Source organism: Musca autumnalis, unplaced genomic scaffold (genome assembly GCF_047663935.1).
Source record: "Musca autumnalis isolate F117 unplaced genomic scaffold, ASM4766393v1 scaffold_1, whole genome shotgun sequence".
NCBI classification, from domain to species: domain Eukaryota; kingdom Metazoa; phylum Arthropoda; class Insecta; order Diptera; family Muscidae; genus Musca; species Musca autumnalis.
Genome location: NW_027411644.1, coordinates 182,962,974 through 182,981,926, shown reverse-complemented (window position 1 = coordinate 182,981,926; position 18,953 = coordinate 182,962,974). Strand labels below are relative to the sequence as shown.

The following is an 18,953-nucleotide window of genomic DNA, read 5'->3' as shown; positions in this document are numbered from 1 at the left end:
TAATTGTTATTAATTTTATTTCAACACTAGCAGACTCCGGTCCACGTTGCTGATCCATCGTAATGAGTTTTAATAACAACTTTTTAAGGACTTTATGCATGACAATTCAAAAATTGGTATTTTCTACCTCACTTCTTCGGTCCATTGTCAAACCGAGGAGGATTTTAAATTTACCAACAGATTTTGTCTGTAACCTTTCGTTTCTCTTAGGTACTGTCGGATTTTTTCGCCCATTGATGCTGTTTAGGATTTATTATCGTCCATATCCCCTGTCTTTATCTTAAAGCGATATAATTATAAACGTTGAAAAAAATGGTTTAGTCGAATTCTCCCGCTTATTGAGACATATATGTTTTAATTTTTCATGGCTGATGGACGTTGTCTCGAAAATTAATTTGCAAGCCGATACACTCATAAGTTTACCAAATATAGCGATTATAAAACAATAGGCTCCCGAAATTCGTCTAAAAATACACTCCGGTTCATCTGAATAGAACCAACCAATATTTGCCTACAAATACCGTTATATCTGACGATAGGAGAGGAACTGCAAACTATATTTTTGTGGACATGTGGAGTATATAGTAGCCGATATTTTCAATACCTAACATGTTTCACATATGCGTTATAATGGTACTTTTTACTCGCTTTATTAAAAAAATGCCAAAATATTAGCATGTTTTAATGTTTCACCAGGATAGAACCACCCTAAGAATTTACACAAATCCTTTGTCGACAAATTTCTGAGAGAAAGTTTTATACCCCCAACCAAGACTAAGTACCAAATTTCAGCCATTTCGGTGGAATATTGTGGTCATGGTTGGGTGCCACCGTGGTGCAATGGTATGCACACCCGCCTTGCACACATAAGGTCGTGGGTTCGATTCCCCGGCCAGGCAACATCAAAACACTTTTCCACGGTGGCAAAATACCCCTCAGTAATGTTGGCGACATTTCCTGAGTATTTCAGCCTTGTAAAACTTCTCTACAAAAGTGGTGTCTTTGACATGCCGTTCGGACTCGGCGATAAACTGTAGGTCCCATATCATTGAGCTAGTATGAATCGGGGTGCACTCATTGGTATGAGAGAAGTCTCCCTTGTCCCTTATGGGATGTTTGTGGAACAATTATATATTATATTGTGGTCATAACCTTCAAAATACCGGAAATAGGGAGGTTCCGTTCTATGGGGGCTACACTAAGGCGTGGACCTCTACCGACAAGGTTCTGGGACCGATATAGCCCAAAACGTGGACCGATATAGCCCATTTGCAATACCAAACATCCTAGAAGAAACTTCTATACCAAATTCTAATAGAAACTTCTATACCAAATTACAAAGCTTCATCTTAAAAATTGCGATCTGTATCTTGATTTCAATAGACGGACGGATAGACGGACATGGTTATATCGACAATTTTACCCTGATCAAGAATATATCTAGGATCTACGATGTATATTTCGATGTGTTACAAACGTAATGACAAATTTAATTATACCCTCCATATTATGGTGTAGGGTATAATAAGTCGGGTTATAATGAACATTTCAAAAAAAGAATTATCCAAATCGGTCCAGCCGTTCTCAACTGATGCCATTACCAACGACCGACATTTGATTTTTATTTATAAATATATGTATGTATGATTGTGTGTATATAAATATTACCCTTCGCATGACTTTCAAAACATTATAAAATGTTTCGTTGTCGGCAGTCCCAAAGTGATCAAGAAACTTTTGAAATTCACGAAAATCTGTGTGCTCATCTACACGGTCATGTTTGTAGTAGAAGCTGTTGAAGTAGGATATGCTTTTCATGTAATAATCCAACGAATGATTAGCCGGATCCAATTTAGATCTGAAAATGAAAAGAATATTTAAAATTTCAAATGTTTCAAATTCCTTGAAATCAGTTTTCTTATTAAAAGTTTTTTAAAATTTCTCGACAAAAAAAAATAATTTTACATTTATCCTTTATTGATTTCTTACAAAAATAATAGTGTTTAGGTGATAGCTCAGAATGGCCGCAGAGAATAGTTGTTGTTTGTGGAGATGAGAATGGTGATACAAACCCGAGTGTTACCGATAAACATAAGGAGAGGGAAATAAAACACAAAGGGTTTTAGTTGGTATAATAATAATGGTGTGTAGGGTGATTTATTAGGCGAAAAGTGCTGATGACTTTACCTGGTGTGGGTGAGACGCGTTACAATTCGCGAGTAAACCGAGAAGTACTTCCGTACTGGTGAAGAGATGACTTATAAGTGTTTTGTGTATAAAAACCGAGAGTGAATCAAGGCTGTGGCAATTACTGCTTATTGGAAAGTTCTCACTACGATCCGAATGAGAAGATTTGTAGGGCGATGATTGGAAATATCACCCTACGGTCCGCCGTAAGCGAACATAGTTTCTCAGAGGGTTTGTAGAGAACACTTAACCCAGATATGCCCAGCGTCCTATATATAGGACACACAAAATTCTTGCTAATTTGCTATGTTATGTTTATCAAAGTACCGTTTATTTTGGTGATATACTCAGTACACATCTGTAGCTCTTGGGATATTAGGTGATCCCATTATTTTGAGCTACTATTTTTGAGTTTTGAGGTCTAGTTCATCGAAGTTGCCACCGATCGCTTAGATTTTACAATGATTTGCGTTATGACCGATTAATTATTGGGTAATTTTATAACGAAAACATACACGATGTGGAGCCTTCTACGAAAAAACGTTAACTAGATGCCGAGAAGGTGTCTTTGGACTATATGTCAAATGTTTTGTGTCCCATAACTCCCAGTTATATGATAAAACCCTGTGTCCAAAAGTGGCCTCAAGAACCACATTTTTCAAAAAATTTTTAAAAAACATATAAACATACTGTTATTATTTCACATTTGCTTCTAAAATAATATAAAAATACTTTTAAAATGATCACGATCAAGCAATGGGCATATCTGGGTTAAGGAAGGGAGGCCTCTCTGCGATCCGAACTAGGCGAACAAAGGCTCCCTGGAGATTTGTAGTGAAAATACCAATAGAGAGTTTCTAACTTAAACATTAGCCGCCAGCCTTGAAACACATAGGGGTGAATAAAAGGCGTTCAGTATCCGAAATGTTTTTTATGAGAAAAGAGATAAAAATTTAACACTCGCGATTTGCTCACTTATGGAAAACACTGAATTTACATACCTGGTATGTTTTTTGGTGGAATATGTGTTGATGGTGATAATGTATGATGGTTTGATGATGAGGATGGTGGTGAGGGGTGATTGGGGAATCTTTTGTGTGGTAAAAAGAGAAAAAACTCCGAATAACACAAACAACACCGAGTAAGTTGTCCAATGATTCGTCTCGATTGGATGAAATGTTTAGGTGGACAACAACAAAATCCAAAGGAACTTATCCGGCTCGACTGGACCAAATGTTTAGGTGATAGCTCAGAAAGGCCGCAGAGAATAATTGTTGTTTGTGGAGATGAGCAATGGTGATACAAACCCGAGTGTTACCGATAAATAAAAGGAGATGAAATAAAACACAAAGGTTTTTAGTTTGTATAATAATAACAATGGTGTGTAGGGTGATTTATTAGGCGAAAAGTGCTGATGACTTTACCTGGTGTGGGTGAGACGCGTTACAATTCGCGTGTATAAACAAGGATGTTTAGGTGAGAAACCGACTTATAAAAATGTACATACGTCTGTACAGGTGAAGAGATGACTTATAAGTGTTATGTGTATAAAACAACCCAGCAAAATAAATTGGAAGTAGTGCAATGTAGACTAGTTCTTTCACGGCATGTTTTTATGCAGTTCAAACGGAGTCGTGAAAAAGGCACTCCATTCCTCACATTTTAACCGCATTTGGATGCAATCCAAAGAATCACATCCATTCGTCACATTTTAACAACATCCGGAGGCAGTTCAACGGAGTCGTGAAAAAGGCACTCCAATTCCTCACAATTTAACAGCATCCGGATGCAGTGCAAACGGAGTCGTGAAAAAGGCACTCCGTTCACTACATTTTATTAGCAGTTGTTAGAGATCCCTACATGTACATAAATCAGTTTATACATCTCTAAAGGCAGCGGAATAAAAGAGATAATCGCGTTAACATTTCCAAACATTTGTTAATACAAACTAAATAATATTTAATTTGTGAACATTTTTCCGGTAACTCACGAGAAGAAAATTTCCCAATGGGGTGCTGTTGGAGTACATGTCGAAATCTTAACTGGTGATGGGAAGACAATATCAAACCCATTTAGCAGAAGAAGCAAAAGCACTTAAGCTTGGATTAATAAAGAGCGAAGGAACACACATGTTTGCTATTGAATTCAATAGAGAATTTTCATAATTTATGTTAATTTAATAAAGTTATTAATATTTTTGTTTTACACAAATAATAAATGCATTTTATTTTGTTATTCAAAACACGTGCTCTGGACTGCCTCCTATTCAACGCCAAAGGGTCAGTTAAAATGCAATGCCAAAGGGTCAGTTAAAATGCAGTGCCAAAGGTTCAGTTAAAATGCAATGCCAAAGGGTCAGTTAAAATGCGGTGCAATGGAGTGCCTCTTTCCGGGGTCACTCCCTTGTAAAAATCATGAGTGAAAATGCATAATTTGATGCACTTCCAAATCACTTGTACATATCATTTAACTGCCTCTTTGGAGGCAAACTTTTCGCTGGGAATGGTATAAAACAATGGTGTGCACGGCCATCCACTGGTGGTTTCTGCAAAATACTCTTAATTTAATTAATTCAACAACACTTGGGCGTTTAAGTATTTTTTGTACTAATTCCTTAATAATTCATTTGTAGCACGATTTTAGGCAACATTAGTGCTTAAAAATGTTTAAATATGTAATGAAACAACAAGAAAAATTAAATATTAATTCTCCCTTAAATTTTCTCTTTTCCTATTTTGCTCACCATTGGTATAAAAACCGAAAGTGAATCAAGGCTGAGGCAATCACTGCTTATTGGAATGTTCTCACTACGATCCGAACTGAGCGAATACAGTTCCAGGGAGAAATTGCTGAGAAATTCCACTACCAAGAGAGTACTCTCTACGGTCCGTTGTAAGCGAACATAGTTTCTCAGAGGGTTTGTAGAGAACACTTAAGGAAGGGAGGCCTCTCTGCGATCCGAACTAGGCGAACAAAGGCTCCCTGGAGATTTGTAGTGAAAATACAAATAGAGAGTTTCTAACTTAAACATTAGCCGCCAGCCTTGAAACACATAGGGGTGTTTCAACATAAAATGGGTGAACTTAAAGTAACTTACAACTAGGAATCCAAGTATGTAAATTCAGTTAGGTGAGCTTTTCCGATTTCAAATTATCCATTTTTTTGGACTGTAATAAAGCGATAGCCGTTCCGTAGGTAATAAAAATGGCGAAGGTGAAAATAAATCTTATGTTAGCGAGGAGAAACTGATAGGAAAGACGGAGTGAAACCGATAGGAAATACATCCTGGTGAGAATAATAAAGTATTCACGGTGTTTGGTTGTCTGGTGGTGCAGTCGTTTGAACGTAATTAATTCGAATGATGGGGAGAAGAGGACATTGGACCAGTTAGGATCCATCCGAATACCGTATTTTGTGCAAAAAGTGAACCGAGTATATTTGGGTGAATTCCGTCTAAAAGGATTTTTGGGTATAAATCAGCTCCAATCAATAGTTCTACGGGTCTACTATCAAAAACGTGTGGATCAGCTAACCGAATGTTTGGTAAACGATGTGTTATATCGGGATCTATTGAGAAAGATGGAAGATCATCCGATATCCGAGGGAGAATAAATGCTTCTGTTTGAAGTACTAACGAAGAATTTCAGAGAACAACTCTTCTGAGTATTAGCTGATACCGTTCCCGCTACTCCTGAAATACGAGCTTGAGCAGAGCTGGTAGGCAAATTTAACCGATTTAATGGTTTCAGAAATGAAAGAACCCTCAGATGCTGGATCAATCAGAGCTCTAACTGGATACTCTTTACCGTTATGGATTAGATTCACTATAGCAGTTCCCAGAAGAACACTACGATTCTGTGATGTATGGAAAACTTGTTGATTTGCTATAGTTGGATTGGCACCGGTGGAGGTGGAAGCTATATTGTCATTGTGGTGAAGTACAGAATGGCGAGAAGAAGAAGGTGTAGAATTTGATGAAGGAGTTGAGTGAGGTGAATTAGTAGAACGGTGGAGGAGGGTGTGATGTCTTCCACGACACATATTGCAATTATGGGCGCTAGTACAAGTTTTAATTGTATGACCCCGTGAAAGACAATTCCAACAACTGCCTTGTTTCTTCACCGTTGAAGATTTTTGGTCAAAAGGCAATTGTTTAAACTTTGGACAAGATCGCAAAGAATGAATTTCCGTAGGACATAGAAGACAAGTTATCGTGGCTGGTGATTTGAATTTTTTATAAACCGAATTGTTGGTGATTGGTGATATAAATTCTTTTGAAGTAGACTTTTTATTGGGTTCAGGGCCTTTGATATCACGCAAACAGTCAAGAGTCTGAATTCTTTCAGAAATAAATGAATCCAAGTCTTCCCAAGAAGACAAAGCCGATTTGTCTCTAACACTCTGTTCCCATAGAGTGACAGTTATTCGCGGTAAACGCTGAATACAAATGAAGACTATGATAGGATCCCAATGTACTGTGGTGATATCATATACGGCCATAGCAGATAAACAACTATTTATTCCGCGCTGAAGGGTTTTCAATCCCGAACTAGTTTCACGATCGATATATGGAAGATCAAAAAGAAGCTTCAAGTGACTATTGACAATAACCCGTTTATTGTCATATCGATTTTTGAGAGCTGTCCATGCTAAGACGAAGCTACGGTGAGTTAGTGGGAACTTAGATACAATTTCTTTAGCTTCGCCGTCTGTCTTTCTAACTAAATGACATAGTCTCTCAATGTCACTAAGACCAGAATTATTTACATATATCGCGGTGAAAAGGTCTCGGAATGTCGGCCACGATAAGAAATCACCATGAAAGGTTTCTATGTCGCATGGAGGTAGTACTAGATTATGTACACTGTCCGGATTAGGTGAAAAGAAGGATTCTCGAGTTTGAAAACTGTTTTGAATTAATGAAGGGGCTGGATTATCCACCTGAGTACCGATTTCACGCGACGCCTGTGTCGAAGTGCTCAAGTTATTTGCTTTGTCGCCCTGAAATTCTTCTGCCGAGAGGTCCGAACCGTTTAATGAGGTTTGAGGGGAGGATTTAGAAGATTGGCGAATTTTGCTGATGACACACTTCGTATTTACTATCTAACGAATCTATGTCATCCTTTTTGGAATCTACCGCCGACATTAAATAATCGAGACAACGATCGAATGTTAATTGGACCTTTGACCACAGCTTGTCCAATTCTGTGCTACGAAACTCTAAGTCGTACTGGTCTAACAGATCATCCCGCATTTGGTTGAAATGGGAATCGAATTTGATCAAAGCATCCGATGCTCTGATAAAGAGATCTAAAGGTGTGACCGGCATTGTACAGAATTTCTTTGTAGAAAATTTGTCAGACAAATTTCCACGAATTAGTAGGAATAATTCACAAAAATGAACAAAAAGTTGCAAAAATGCAATAGAGTTTATTATTTTTGCACGAGGTGTAGGGTGAATCAAGGACTAAAAGCTCCAAAACAAATTTATTTAGGTGAAGAGGAAACACATATAAACAAAATGTCCGAAAAATTAAACAAATTCCCGCGAATCTGTTCAAAAACTGCAAAAAAGACAATAGTTTTCCAAAAAACTGCAACAAATCAATTGAATTTATTGTTTTAGCAGCGAGGTGTAGGGTGAATCAATGACTGAATGTCCAAAATCAATTAATTTTTGTGAAATGGGAAAACACAAATGGCCAAAATATCGAAAACCAAATAATTTGGGAATTTTCCTTGTGAAAAATGAAAATTTTAAATTCCAAAGGGACCGAATGTAGGGTGCACTATTTTAGAACAACCAAAAAAGCAAAAACCGCAACCGAAAATTCAAATATGTTAATAAAAAAGGTGATTTTAGTATAAAAATATAAATTTATATTGAATATTTGAATAAATATATATGTTATATTTACTAAAAAATATAAATATATAATGCCGATTGTAGGGTGTACGATGTCCAAAAAACCGTTTATACCGAATACCGATTATTTTTCGAAAATATGCAAATATTTATTTTTCCGAAAAAACATTAAAAAATAATTTATATAAAAAATAATTTTTTCACCTGCGACCCACTGTAACCGTAGTAATAACGAATGTGTACAACAAAACGAAATAAAACACAACTAGCGTCGCAGTAGACGTTTGCTGGTATGTACTAGTAGGTAAGCAGGTAGAGAGACCAACGTATTGAATTGTTGTTGGTAGGTTTTTTCGTTTTATTAGGTGACGCTAAAAGAAATGCAAAAAGGCGGGTAATTTGTAATACGTTTGTTGTTGCAATTCTCACTAAAGGGCTCTCCCTTTGGAATAATTATGGATGTAGGGATAGTGAGAAGAAAACCGAAATAAATAAAACAACAATACGTATTGGCGATCACTACACTTGTTGGTGAATAATAAAGAAACACAGTATGCCGTATATTAGATGTATTGGATGTAAAAAATAAACGCAATTTGCATGTACTTTAAAGGGAACACAACCGTATTTTGGTGAGAATAACTATTAAAAGATTTATTGTGTGGACTGTATAAAGAATTTAACCGTATTTGTTTGTAATCACCGACCGATAGGGTGAATTAAAGTCGATCAGTAACCGAAATATTTTTTATGCGAAAATAGAGATAAAAAATTTAACACTCGCGATTTGCTCACTTATGGAAAACACTGAATTTACATACCTGGTATGTTTTTTGATGAAATATTTGTTGTTGGTGATGCGATTGGATGGTTTTGTTGATGAGGATGGTGGTGAGGGGTGATTGGGGAAACTTTTGTGCGCTGAAGTAGAGAACAAAAAACTGCGATTAGCACTAACAACACCGTGTAAATTATCCACTAATCCGTCTCGATTGGATGAAATGTGGGTGGACAACAACAAAATCCAAAGGAACTTATCCGGCTCGAAGGACCAAATGTTTAGGTGATAGCTCAGAAAGGCCGCAGAGAATAATTGTTGTTTGTGGAGATGAGCAATGGTGATACAAACCCGAGTGTTACCGATAAATAAAAGGAGATGAAATAAAACACAAAGGTTTTTAGTTTGTATAATAATAACAATGGTGTGTAGGGTGATTTATTAGGCGAAAAGTGCTGATGACTTTACCTGGTGTGGGTGAGACGCGTTACAATTCGCGTGTATAAACAAGGATGTTTAGGTGAGAAACCGACTTATAAAAATGTACATACGTCTGTACAGGTGAAGAGATGACTTATAAGTGTTATGTGTATAAAAACCGAAAGTGAATCAAGGCTGAGGCAATCACTGCTTATTGGAATGTTCTCACTACGATCCGAACTGAGCGAATACAGTTCCAGGGAGAAATTGCTGAGAAATTCCACTACCAAGAGAGTACTCTCTACGATCCGCGCTGAGCGAACATAGTCTCTGAGAAGATTTGTAGGGCAATGATTGGAAATATCACCCTACGGTCCGTTGTAAGCGAACATAGTTTCTCAGAGGGGTTGTAGAGAACACTTAAGGAAGGGAGGCCTCTCTGCGATCCGAACTAGGCGAACAAAGGCTCCCTGGAGATTTGTAGTGAAAATACAAATAGAGAGTTTCTAACTTAAACAAATAGTAATAATAACTTACAATTCATGAGCATATTCCATTGCAGCTTTACGTGATATGCGATTATTCGAACATATTGATATTGCCGGAAACGGAACGCTCTGCACTGGATACGATGGGTCATGTAAATTGATGGAAAAATGTTGAAGGACAAATTGATCCCAAGTGTATGTCAATGCAATAGACATAAAACAAAGAATCGTGACATGAACACTCAACCAAATGAATCTGAAAAACATATACATATGTATGTATAAATGTAGCAAACGGTATGAAAAGCAAACACATTATAAAATATTCCTTTGCCAATCTTCCTTCCGGTAGATACTTACAAATATGTGCATAAAGAAATATGTTGCGCTTAATGGCTGAGTGAAAATCTGTAAACTATCGATTAATTGTAAATTACATACTCTGTCTTAATATCTGACCATAACACCAATGGTGGCTATCACACACAAATAAATAAGTTTCAATATGCAATATATCCAATGAATTTATGTACATATATGAATCATTCCATATATTCTATGGCAAGAGTTTTAAAAGATATGTATATGTATTATTTTCGTTGAAGGTCTGGAACTATGTTAGTCCCTCCACCGAAGCCAAGTCAGGTTGAACAAGAACGGCGAACTTGTTATACCCTCCACCACGAGTTGTATTGAAGTAAAATGGAACAATTAGATTACTTTCATTTATGAAAAAGACTAAATACCAAATTTCAGCACTTTCAAAATACCGATATTCGGGAGGTGCCGTTTTATGGAGGGCTATATCAAATCTTCGATCTATACCGACAAATTTCTGGCTGAAAGTTTTTAGACCCAAAGAAGACTAAATACCAAACTTCAAGAGGTACCATAACCCCATGGACGACTAAATAATAAATTTCAATAATTTCGGTGGGATATTGGCGCCACAACTCTCAGAATTACGAAAATCGGAAGGTACCGTTCTATGGGGGCTATATCGACGAATTTCAGTCGGAAATGTTTTTACCTCTAACGTAAACTAAATACCAAATTTCAGCCATTTCGGTGACAGATCTTCGATATTTTGAAGGTTGTGGCCACAAACCATCAAAATACCGAAAATCGGGATGTACCTAAAAATTTCAGGTGGAAAGTTTTGTACCCCAACGAAGACTAAGTACCAAATTTCAGCCATTTCGGAGGAATATTGAGGCCACAACCTTCAAAATACCGAAATTCAGCAGGTATAGCTCTATGGGTACTTTATGAAGGCGTGGATCTATACCGACAAATTTCATATGGAATGTTTTATACCTCCAAAGAAGACTATGTACCAAATTTCAGCCATTTCAGAGGAATATTGAGGCCACAACCTTCAAAATACCGAAATGTGGAATATTGATGCCACAAACTTTAAAATACCGGAAATCCAGAGGTACCAACCTATGGGGGGCTCTATGAAGCCGTAAACCTATACCGACAAATTACAAATGGAAAGCTTTACACCCCAAATGAAGACTAAGTACCAAATTTCAGCCATTTGGAAGGAATATTGAGGCCACAACCTTCAAAATGCCGAAAAATCGGAGGTACCGTTCTATGGGGGCTATATGAAGGCGTGGGCCTATACCGACATTCTGAGAAAAAGCTGTATACCCAACGAAGACTAAGTACCAAATTTCAGTCATTTTGGTGTGATAATGAAGCTAAAACCTTCAAAATACAGAAAATCAAATTGTATCAAATTGATATAGCCCATTTGGAATACCAAACATCATAGGAGTAATAGAAACTTCTATACCAAATTACAAAGCTATATCTTAGAAATTGCAAGGTGTATCGTGAGACGGACGGAGAGACGGACTAACCATGTCCGTCTGTCCGTCCGACTGTTCTACTTAGAATTTTACACTGATCAGGAATATTTCGATGTGTCACAAACGGAATGACAAATTTAATTATAGGTGTCGATGCCTTGCATTCTCAGTCTTCACTTCCAAAAGTGCATCAACCTCTTTATCCTTGACCATCACAAATGTGTACACTGACACCGAATCAATCTTGCTGCCAGCAGCTCAAACTCTGGTTCTGCAGAGAAGCGGACTGTTACTACGGCCACATAAATAAGAGCATAGTCTGATACAGACATAGTCTGATACTTCTGAAACTTATTTAGGAAAGCATCCCCTTGGCTCTCAAGAAGAAGAGCATTTGGGAAAATTTCTCGCTAAAGCCATGAACACAACAGTGATCCATTTCCCAACTTCTAGTCTCGATAATGATACCCCATCCGAGGACAAAGCTGCTAAAACGACCTTCCCAACTGGTACAGACGTTTTAGTGTCAGATAAATCCGACAAACCTTTGCTTCTAAGGCAAAAAGCAATGGGGGAGAAGAGCGGCAGAAGGAGAACCTCCAAAACTGCCAAATCCAAAGAAGCAAAGAATAAAAAAAGAATACCGAATGGCAAATAAAGACACAAACACCATTAGCGTAAGGTAATTTCAGCAGATACGATCTAACTTTAAGTTCGTGAGTAAATTCCTCAAGTGACTAAGAGGGAACTGTGTGTCAGTGAAATTCCTACGTCAAGAGCGGTAGCAACACCCAGCGAGGCCCCCAAAGAGGCGACTAAGGGAGGAATCTCCAGCTCAAATAAGGACACCCCCTCATCCAATGCGGCAACGTCGCAGCACTAAGAGAAGGCTGAAAAGAAACCAAAAAGGAAAAAAGATGTCCAAGTCCTCTGGTAAGGTTTCAATTGATTCCTCAACTGTGCCAACTCCAAAACCCCGCAATAGGGTGATAGAAGTGAGCTGATGAACAAAAAGAAACCATCCGACTCAGGAGCGTACATCGAGGAGGACCTCCGTCGGATTCAAAATGACAACCAGTGTCTGGAAAGAGGATGAGGTCGCCTGACGAAAAGCCTCCTGCTGCGAAGAGGTCTACGTTGTCAAAGCCGATCCAGTCGTCTGCATCGTTTGCTTCGGTGACGACAAAGCCTAGTGAAAACCTAGGAGGAGTAAACAATTAGCCAACCTTTGTAAAATATCTGGGAAGCCCTACAATAAAGCCAGAAAGACGAAATTCGACAGGGATTGGAATGCCTACTAGGTTAATTTCAATAAGTACAAGATTGAAATAAAGAAAGCTAAGCTGAGTTCTTTGGTTTATTTTATGTGTGTGTCTATAAAGGGAGTTAAAGAAGCGGCTAGGCAAGACACTTTCTAATGAATGTGGACTAGGCGCTCTGGTTCTGCTTTCAGGGGTTCACTTTCGCGGTTGAGCGGATTTTGAAGGTATCCCGCCTTAAACCCGATCTTTGGAGGAGGAGCCGCTGATGACAGACTAACAACCCTCTCAACATTTTAACGGCCGATTAAATCACCGGGCCTGGATGTTATAATACCGACAATGCTTCAGAATCCGGCTTAGTCAGTACTATCGAATATGAAAAGATCTTTAAGGCCTGCTTGCCTTTCTCGTACATATCCAAAGCAGGGAAGCCGAGCCACACGTTACCCAAAGACTATATGGAAGGGTTACTGGATCTGGAAATTACGACACAATTAGATCACAAGGAAATCAGTAGATCTCAGCACGCCTACACCAAGGGCAAAACAGTGGAAACCTAGACGGTTGGGCACGTTGATAAGAATATTTCTAGACGTAGAGGGAGCCTTCAACAATATGAAGCTTGAATCCATCCATACTGCTTTCAGCAACACAGGAATTTCCTCTATCCTTTGGAATGAATTGATGAGATGCTGAAAAGTAGAATCATCAAATCGTGCAACTCACGGACACAGGTGGGCATACTCTCTCCTCGGTTATGGCTTTTGGTGAAGACTAAAAAGTGGCCTATGCCGATAATGAGGTAGTGCCGATAAGTGGCAAATTTTTACCAACCCTGTCTGACCATTTGCAAAGAGCTTTGGTACAACTGGCAAGCTTGTCTTGATTGTATTATTCAGAAGAAAACGACAAATTCTTGATTTCCAGCCTCCAGTTTTGGATGGGGTCGCATTGACACATTTTCCGGAAGCAAAATATCTAGGTACAATCCTGGACCATCGCTTGACATGAAGAAGAAAAATCGAGTAGCGGACAAAACATGACTTATTGCACTGGCAGTATGTAACACTTGTCCTACCCTTCGTAACCTATGGGAAATTTGTTTGGTGGTAAGCACTGGAGAGCAAAGCGTTACTGTCCAAACTATCAAGTGTGCAAAGGACTTCTTCAATACTGAGTCCGAACGGCGTATATCACATGTAGAGAAGTTTTACATGGCCGAAATACTCAGGAAAGGTCGCCAACATTACACCGATGGGTATTTTCCCACCGTTGAAAATTGTATGTTGCTGGCCTGGGAATCGATCCCGGGCATTTAGTGTTCAAGACGGGTGTACATACCATTGCCCTACGGTGGCACCAATACTGATTACGGGCTCAATTAAAAACACTCCCGTAGGGAGGGTATTATAAGTTGGTTTTGGTCAAAAAGTTTGTAACGCATCGAAATAATGGTCGTAGACCCAAACTTATATGTACCAACATGAATGTATCGACGAGCAGAGTCGATCTGGCTATGTGTGTCCGTCCCTCCGCCCGTCCGTCTGTCCGTCTGTCCATCTAAACCTTGTAGTCACGCTACAGGTCGCAATTTTGATCGGATCGTCACCAAATTTTGGGTGTTGTTGGGGGTACCGGAGGGGAAGAAGCCTATTGACTTTGGGTAAGTTCGGATAATATTTAGGGGTCGGAATTGGCGGAAAACTTATTTGAAGAAAAATTCAATGTTTTTTTCCCATCTCAGCTTCTATAAGGGGTATACCAAAAGCAAAACCTGACAATGAAAGTAGAAAATATCACATTTTCAACACTGCAAAGTAGGTTGTCGTACAGGTTTTGTTGGTGACCTTCCAAAAGCATCCCATCTTTACAATGATGCAAAGCAGGTTGGCGTAGGTGGTCAAACAACGGAGATATCGCAAAAGTCGGTAAATGGTTTGGTCCGATCAAATTTTTGAACTACTTTAAAAAAAATCCATATCGATTTCACTTCTTTAGCTACCTTCCACAAAATTTCAAATATCAGATTTCATCGAAACTTTGAACAAACTAAAATTACTTCCAGACGTACATACATATCGTCGATGTCATGCTTAAGTGTTCCACACGCCATTTGCCTGGTTCGAGAAAAACTCAAATTAATGTTTAAGGCCATACAGGATAAAAATGGTGCAATAATCTAATACTTTAAGAGCTCAGTTCTACTTAACTAAACTCATAGAATATATCAGTAGTTTATTTTAGTCAGATATCTGTTATAGTCTAGAAGTTATGTCCAATTTTTATAATTGCAAAAAGTTGCTGAATTGTTCCATGGAATCTTTTTTTTCATGTTTTTGGCAGTTTGTGTCACATGGAACACGTTTTGTCACATTTCAACCAAAACACTTTTTATCAATCGTGTTCCACCTCCTATATATGAAGTGGTACTGTGGAGTTTAAAAATCAGGACTTTAAATTAAACATTTATTTTTCTCATATAAATACAATAAGGACCATTATTATAGGTTTCCTTAACATTTATTTAAGGGATTGCCTCCACATATCACTATTTTTTTTTTTTGGTAAAAATTTCGATCTGACAAAAAGGATTGATATTTTGCATTTCTAAGGTAACATAAAACATTTAAACGCGTTTTTCTCATAATACCATTTTTGTAGTCGGTGTCCGCACTAGCTTCAAGTCGAATGGACGTTTTTGCGTATATTTCTGTGGACTAACATCAAAATTTTGTGTTTAAACTAGGGATTTTTTTGTTTAAACGATTGATAAATTTTCGTTTTCATATAACAATACAATATTCAAATATATTTGGATTTAGAAGCTATTATTCTTCAGTTTTTAAACCAAGTCCTTTAAAACAATTTGTTCCATACGCCACATTATTTGTAACTTGGCAAAAATGGGCAATTTTTTGGTGCGGAACAATTCGTTTTTGCCTCTTTTTGTTCCATACGCCAAACGACATGGATATGGAACTAAAAAGTTCAAAGTTGTTTTGTTCCATATGCCAGGCTTTATGGATATGGAAAAAAACGACAAGATTTTTTGGGTCACAAAGCGGATATGGAACATACTGGCATCTGAATATCTCAGAAACTATAAGAGATAGCGAAAAACCGACCAAAAAATCTGAAAGAGCATGGTTCAAAACCTTGTAAGGTACCTTTATCTCAAAATGTCAAAAATGGCGTATGGAACACTTAAGCATGACACCGACGATATATAAATTACCAAGAGGGTCTATATTGGACAACATCTTCGAATATCTCCCTCACAAAAGTTCAATATGAGAGCAATTTAAGGGCTGTTCGGGGATCCTTTGGTCATTTTGACCAATAGAATATCGCTGTTAACAAGACCGCAATTGCTTACAACGATATTCTATTTTTCGTGGGTAAGTCCATGCTTCCGACATAATGGTCCAAAAACTCTAACTCTAATCTTATGGTGACCAACTAAAATAACGGCTTGGCACGAAAGCTATCAGAAGGAATTACTTCCAAAGTTAGACCCACTTCTAAAATGGACTATGTCGGTCCATTCTTCTCAAAAAAGTGCAAAACTTTTGCGCTTTTATCGAAGTCAAATTTTCGAGCACAACATAAGCATTTATTCGCAACGCCCACAATCGTGAAGTTATATACACCAACTGTTTTGATATTTTTGTCGTAAAGTTTATACATCCAAAAAAGGCAACGAAATTCTGGAACTCCCTGACCACACAACATTTGGAAAAAAATAAGTTGGTTGGTTGGCCCGTATTCGATCTGTCTATAGATAAAAGTCTCTACTCACACAGGCTTAAGGTATATATTTGTCGGTAAAATCGACTAATACTTTTTTCTTGTTTTCCAGAAAACTAAAGTTATGAATTTTCATAAGTTTACCTCCTCTGTGCCGACAGAAGTTAATCTTTGGGCATGGAATGTTTTTAATATCATCGAGTTCATATACATCTTCTCGTACAATGAAGGTAGAAATAAGCTTGAACAACAACTATTGGGGTATCAAATATAATTTTTTGACTTAACCTATTTTGTCAGCACTACAATTTTGTCGAGCTTTTTTCAAAGATATTTTTCGATCATTTTTTGCAAAGCCCAGTCATTTTCAAACCGAAATAGGTGAAATTTGGTATTTAGTCTTCGATGGGGGTATAAAACATTCCAGAGGAGAGTTATCATTATAAGTCCACGTTTTCATATGGCCACCATTAAAGGGTATCTCCCGATTTCCGGTATTTTTAAGTTTACTGCGTAATTGTCAAACCGAAATAGATGCAATTTGGTATTTAGTCTTCGATGGGTGTATAAAACATTCCAGAAGAGAATTATCATTATAAATCCACGTTTTCATATAGCCCCCATTGAAGGGTACCTCCCGATTTCCGGTATTTTGAAGGTTGCAGCGTCAATGTCAAACCGAAATAGATGAAATTGGGTATTTAGTCTTCGATGGAGGTATAAAACATTCTAGAAGAGAATTATCATTTTACGTCCACGTTTTCATATAGGCCCCATTAAATGGTACCTCCCGATTTTCGATATTTTGAAGGTTGTGTCCTCAAAATCCAATCGAAATAACAGAAATTTGGTGTTTAGTCTTCGCTTGGGGTGTAAAACTTTTCACCTGAGAGTTGTGGGTATAGGTCCACGTCTTCATAAGGTCCCCATAGAACGGTCCCTCCCGATTTTCGGTATTTTGAAATTTTCCGCGTCATTATCAAACCAAAACGGATGAAATTGGCATTTAGTCTCCGATGGGGTTATACAAATTTCTGGGAGATAATTATCAGTATAGCTAAAATTTGTCATTTAGTCTTAGCAGGACGTATACAACTTTCCACCTGAAAGTTGTCGGTATAGCTTCACTTCTTCATATAGCCTGAATTTTGCATTTAGTCTTCGTCGGGGATATTAAACATTCTACCAGCAATTTGCCAGTATCGGTCCAAGACTTCATATAGCCCCCATTGAAGGGTACCTCAACATTCAATCGAAATTGCTGAAATTTCGTATTAACTCTTCGTTGGAGTTACAAAACTTTCCTCCAGAAATGTCTGGGTACACTCGACGTTTAGATACAGCCACCATGGAACGGTACTTCAGATTTTCGGTATTTTCAATGTTATATAAATATAAAATATATGTAAAGGTGGGTCTACGATCATTTTTTCGATGTTTTTGTGTCAAAACCATCATTATTCTGTTGGAAAGATTCAGCAAATAAATAATAAACGAAAAACCTAAATCGCAGATTGTACGATACAACACGAAATTATCCATAAGCACCTGCAAATATGCGTAACATAAAAAAACAGTAAAATTTCATACTTACTTTTCACATGAAAGTAATCCCGAATCGACAAATTTATTGTAAGCATGCAAAGATATATTGCGAAATAAATCTGTCATATCCTTACTGAATTTGCTACCCAACGACTGTGAAACGGCTGGCCTTGGTTGTGTCGGATTTTTTATCCACCATACGGCATTCGATGTAGATTTAATATCAACCATGATGATGATGAAAGTAACCGACGTTTGTTCTCACTCGCTGGTTGTTTTTTTTTTAGTTTTTAATATACCGACCGAATGAATGTGTTTGGGTTGGTTGGTTCAGACAAATTGTCTCCTTTGGCAAAGGATGTAACCAGCTCTTAGCCTGTCTGAGGCAGAACAAAAAACGTGCACACACGCACAAAGGCGAAAGGACGATTGCACGATAAACAAATAAAAAACGGATATGAAACACAATTTTACTTTGGAATTTCTTGTAGCCGTGGCATATGTGTGCGTGTGAACGGGCAAGTATGCGTGCGGCTTTACAAACACGTCGTCCGTGTAAGCCTGTTACAAACAGAATGTTGTTATTTCCGGTTGTTCTCGTTGTGGCGTGTTTATATGATAAAGTGTCCCTGCCATTTTTGGGGTCTTTTTTTATACATTCCTCCCACCCATTCACTTAACCAAAACCCTATTCTGGCTTTCATTGTGTTAGTTCATAGTAATCTCCCACTCTCATACATATGTTTATCTACATACATACATATCGGTATATGTGTTACTTGCTGGTCTGGTGTTGATGAAGTGTCCACGCGTGTTGTTGACATGTAATTGTGTCGCTCA

The 18,953-nt window shown here is 37.8% G+C and overlaps 1 protein-coding gene across 1 annotated transcript in view; it reads right to left on the bottom strand.

The window, feature by feature from the left end:
• The window catches only part of ppk22 (pickpocket 22), a 51,699-nt gene extending 33,355 nt beyond the window's left edge, over nucleotides 1-18,344 (bottom strand). The window contains exons 1-3 of the mRNA XM_073961160.1: nucleotides 18,163-18,344; nucleotides 9,789-9,995; nucleotides 1,669-1,858 (exon numbers count right to left, since the gene is read on the bottom strand). Of these exons, the coding sequence (XP_073817261.1) occupies nucleotides 1,669-1,858; nucleotides 9,789-9,995; nucleotides 18,163-18,344 (579 nt within the window). The remainder of the gene's footprint in view (nucleotides 1-1,668; nucleotides 1,859-9,788; nucleotides 9,996-18,162) is intronic.
• Nucleotides 18,345-18,953: the final 609 nt, after the last annotated feature.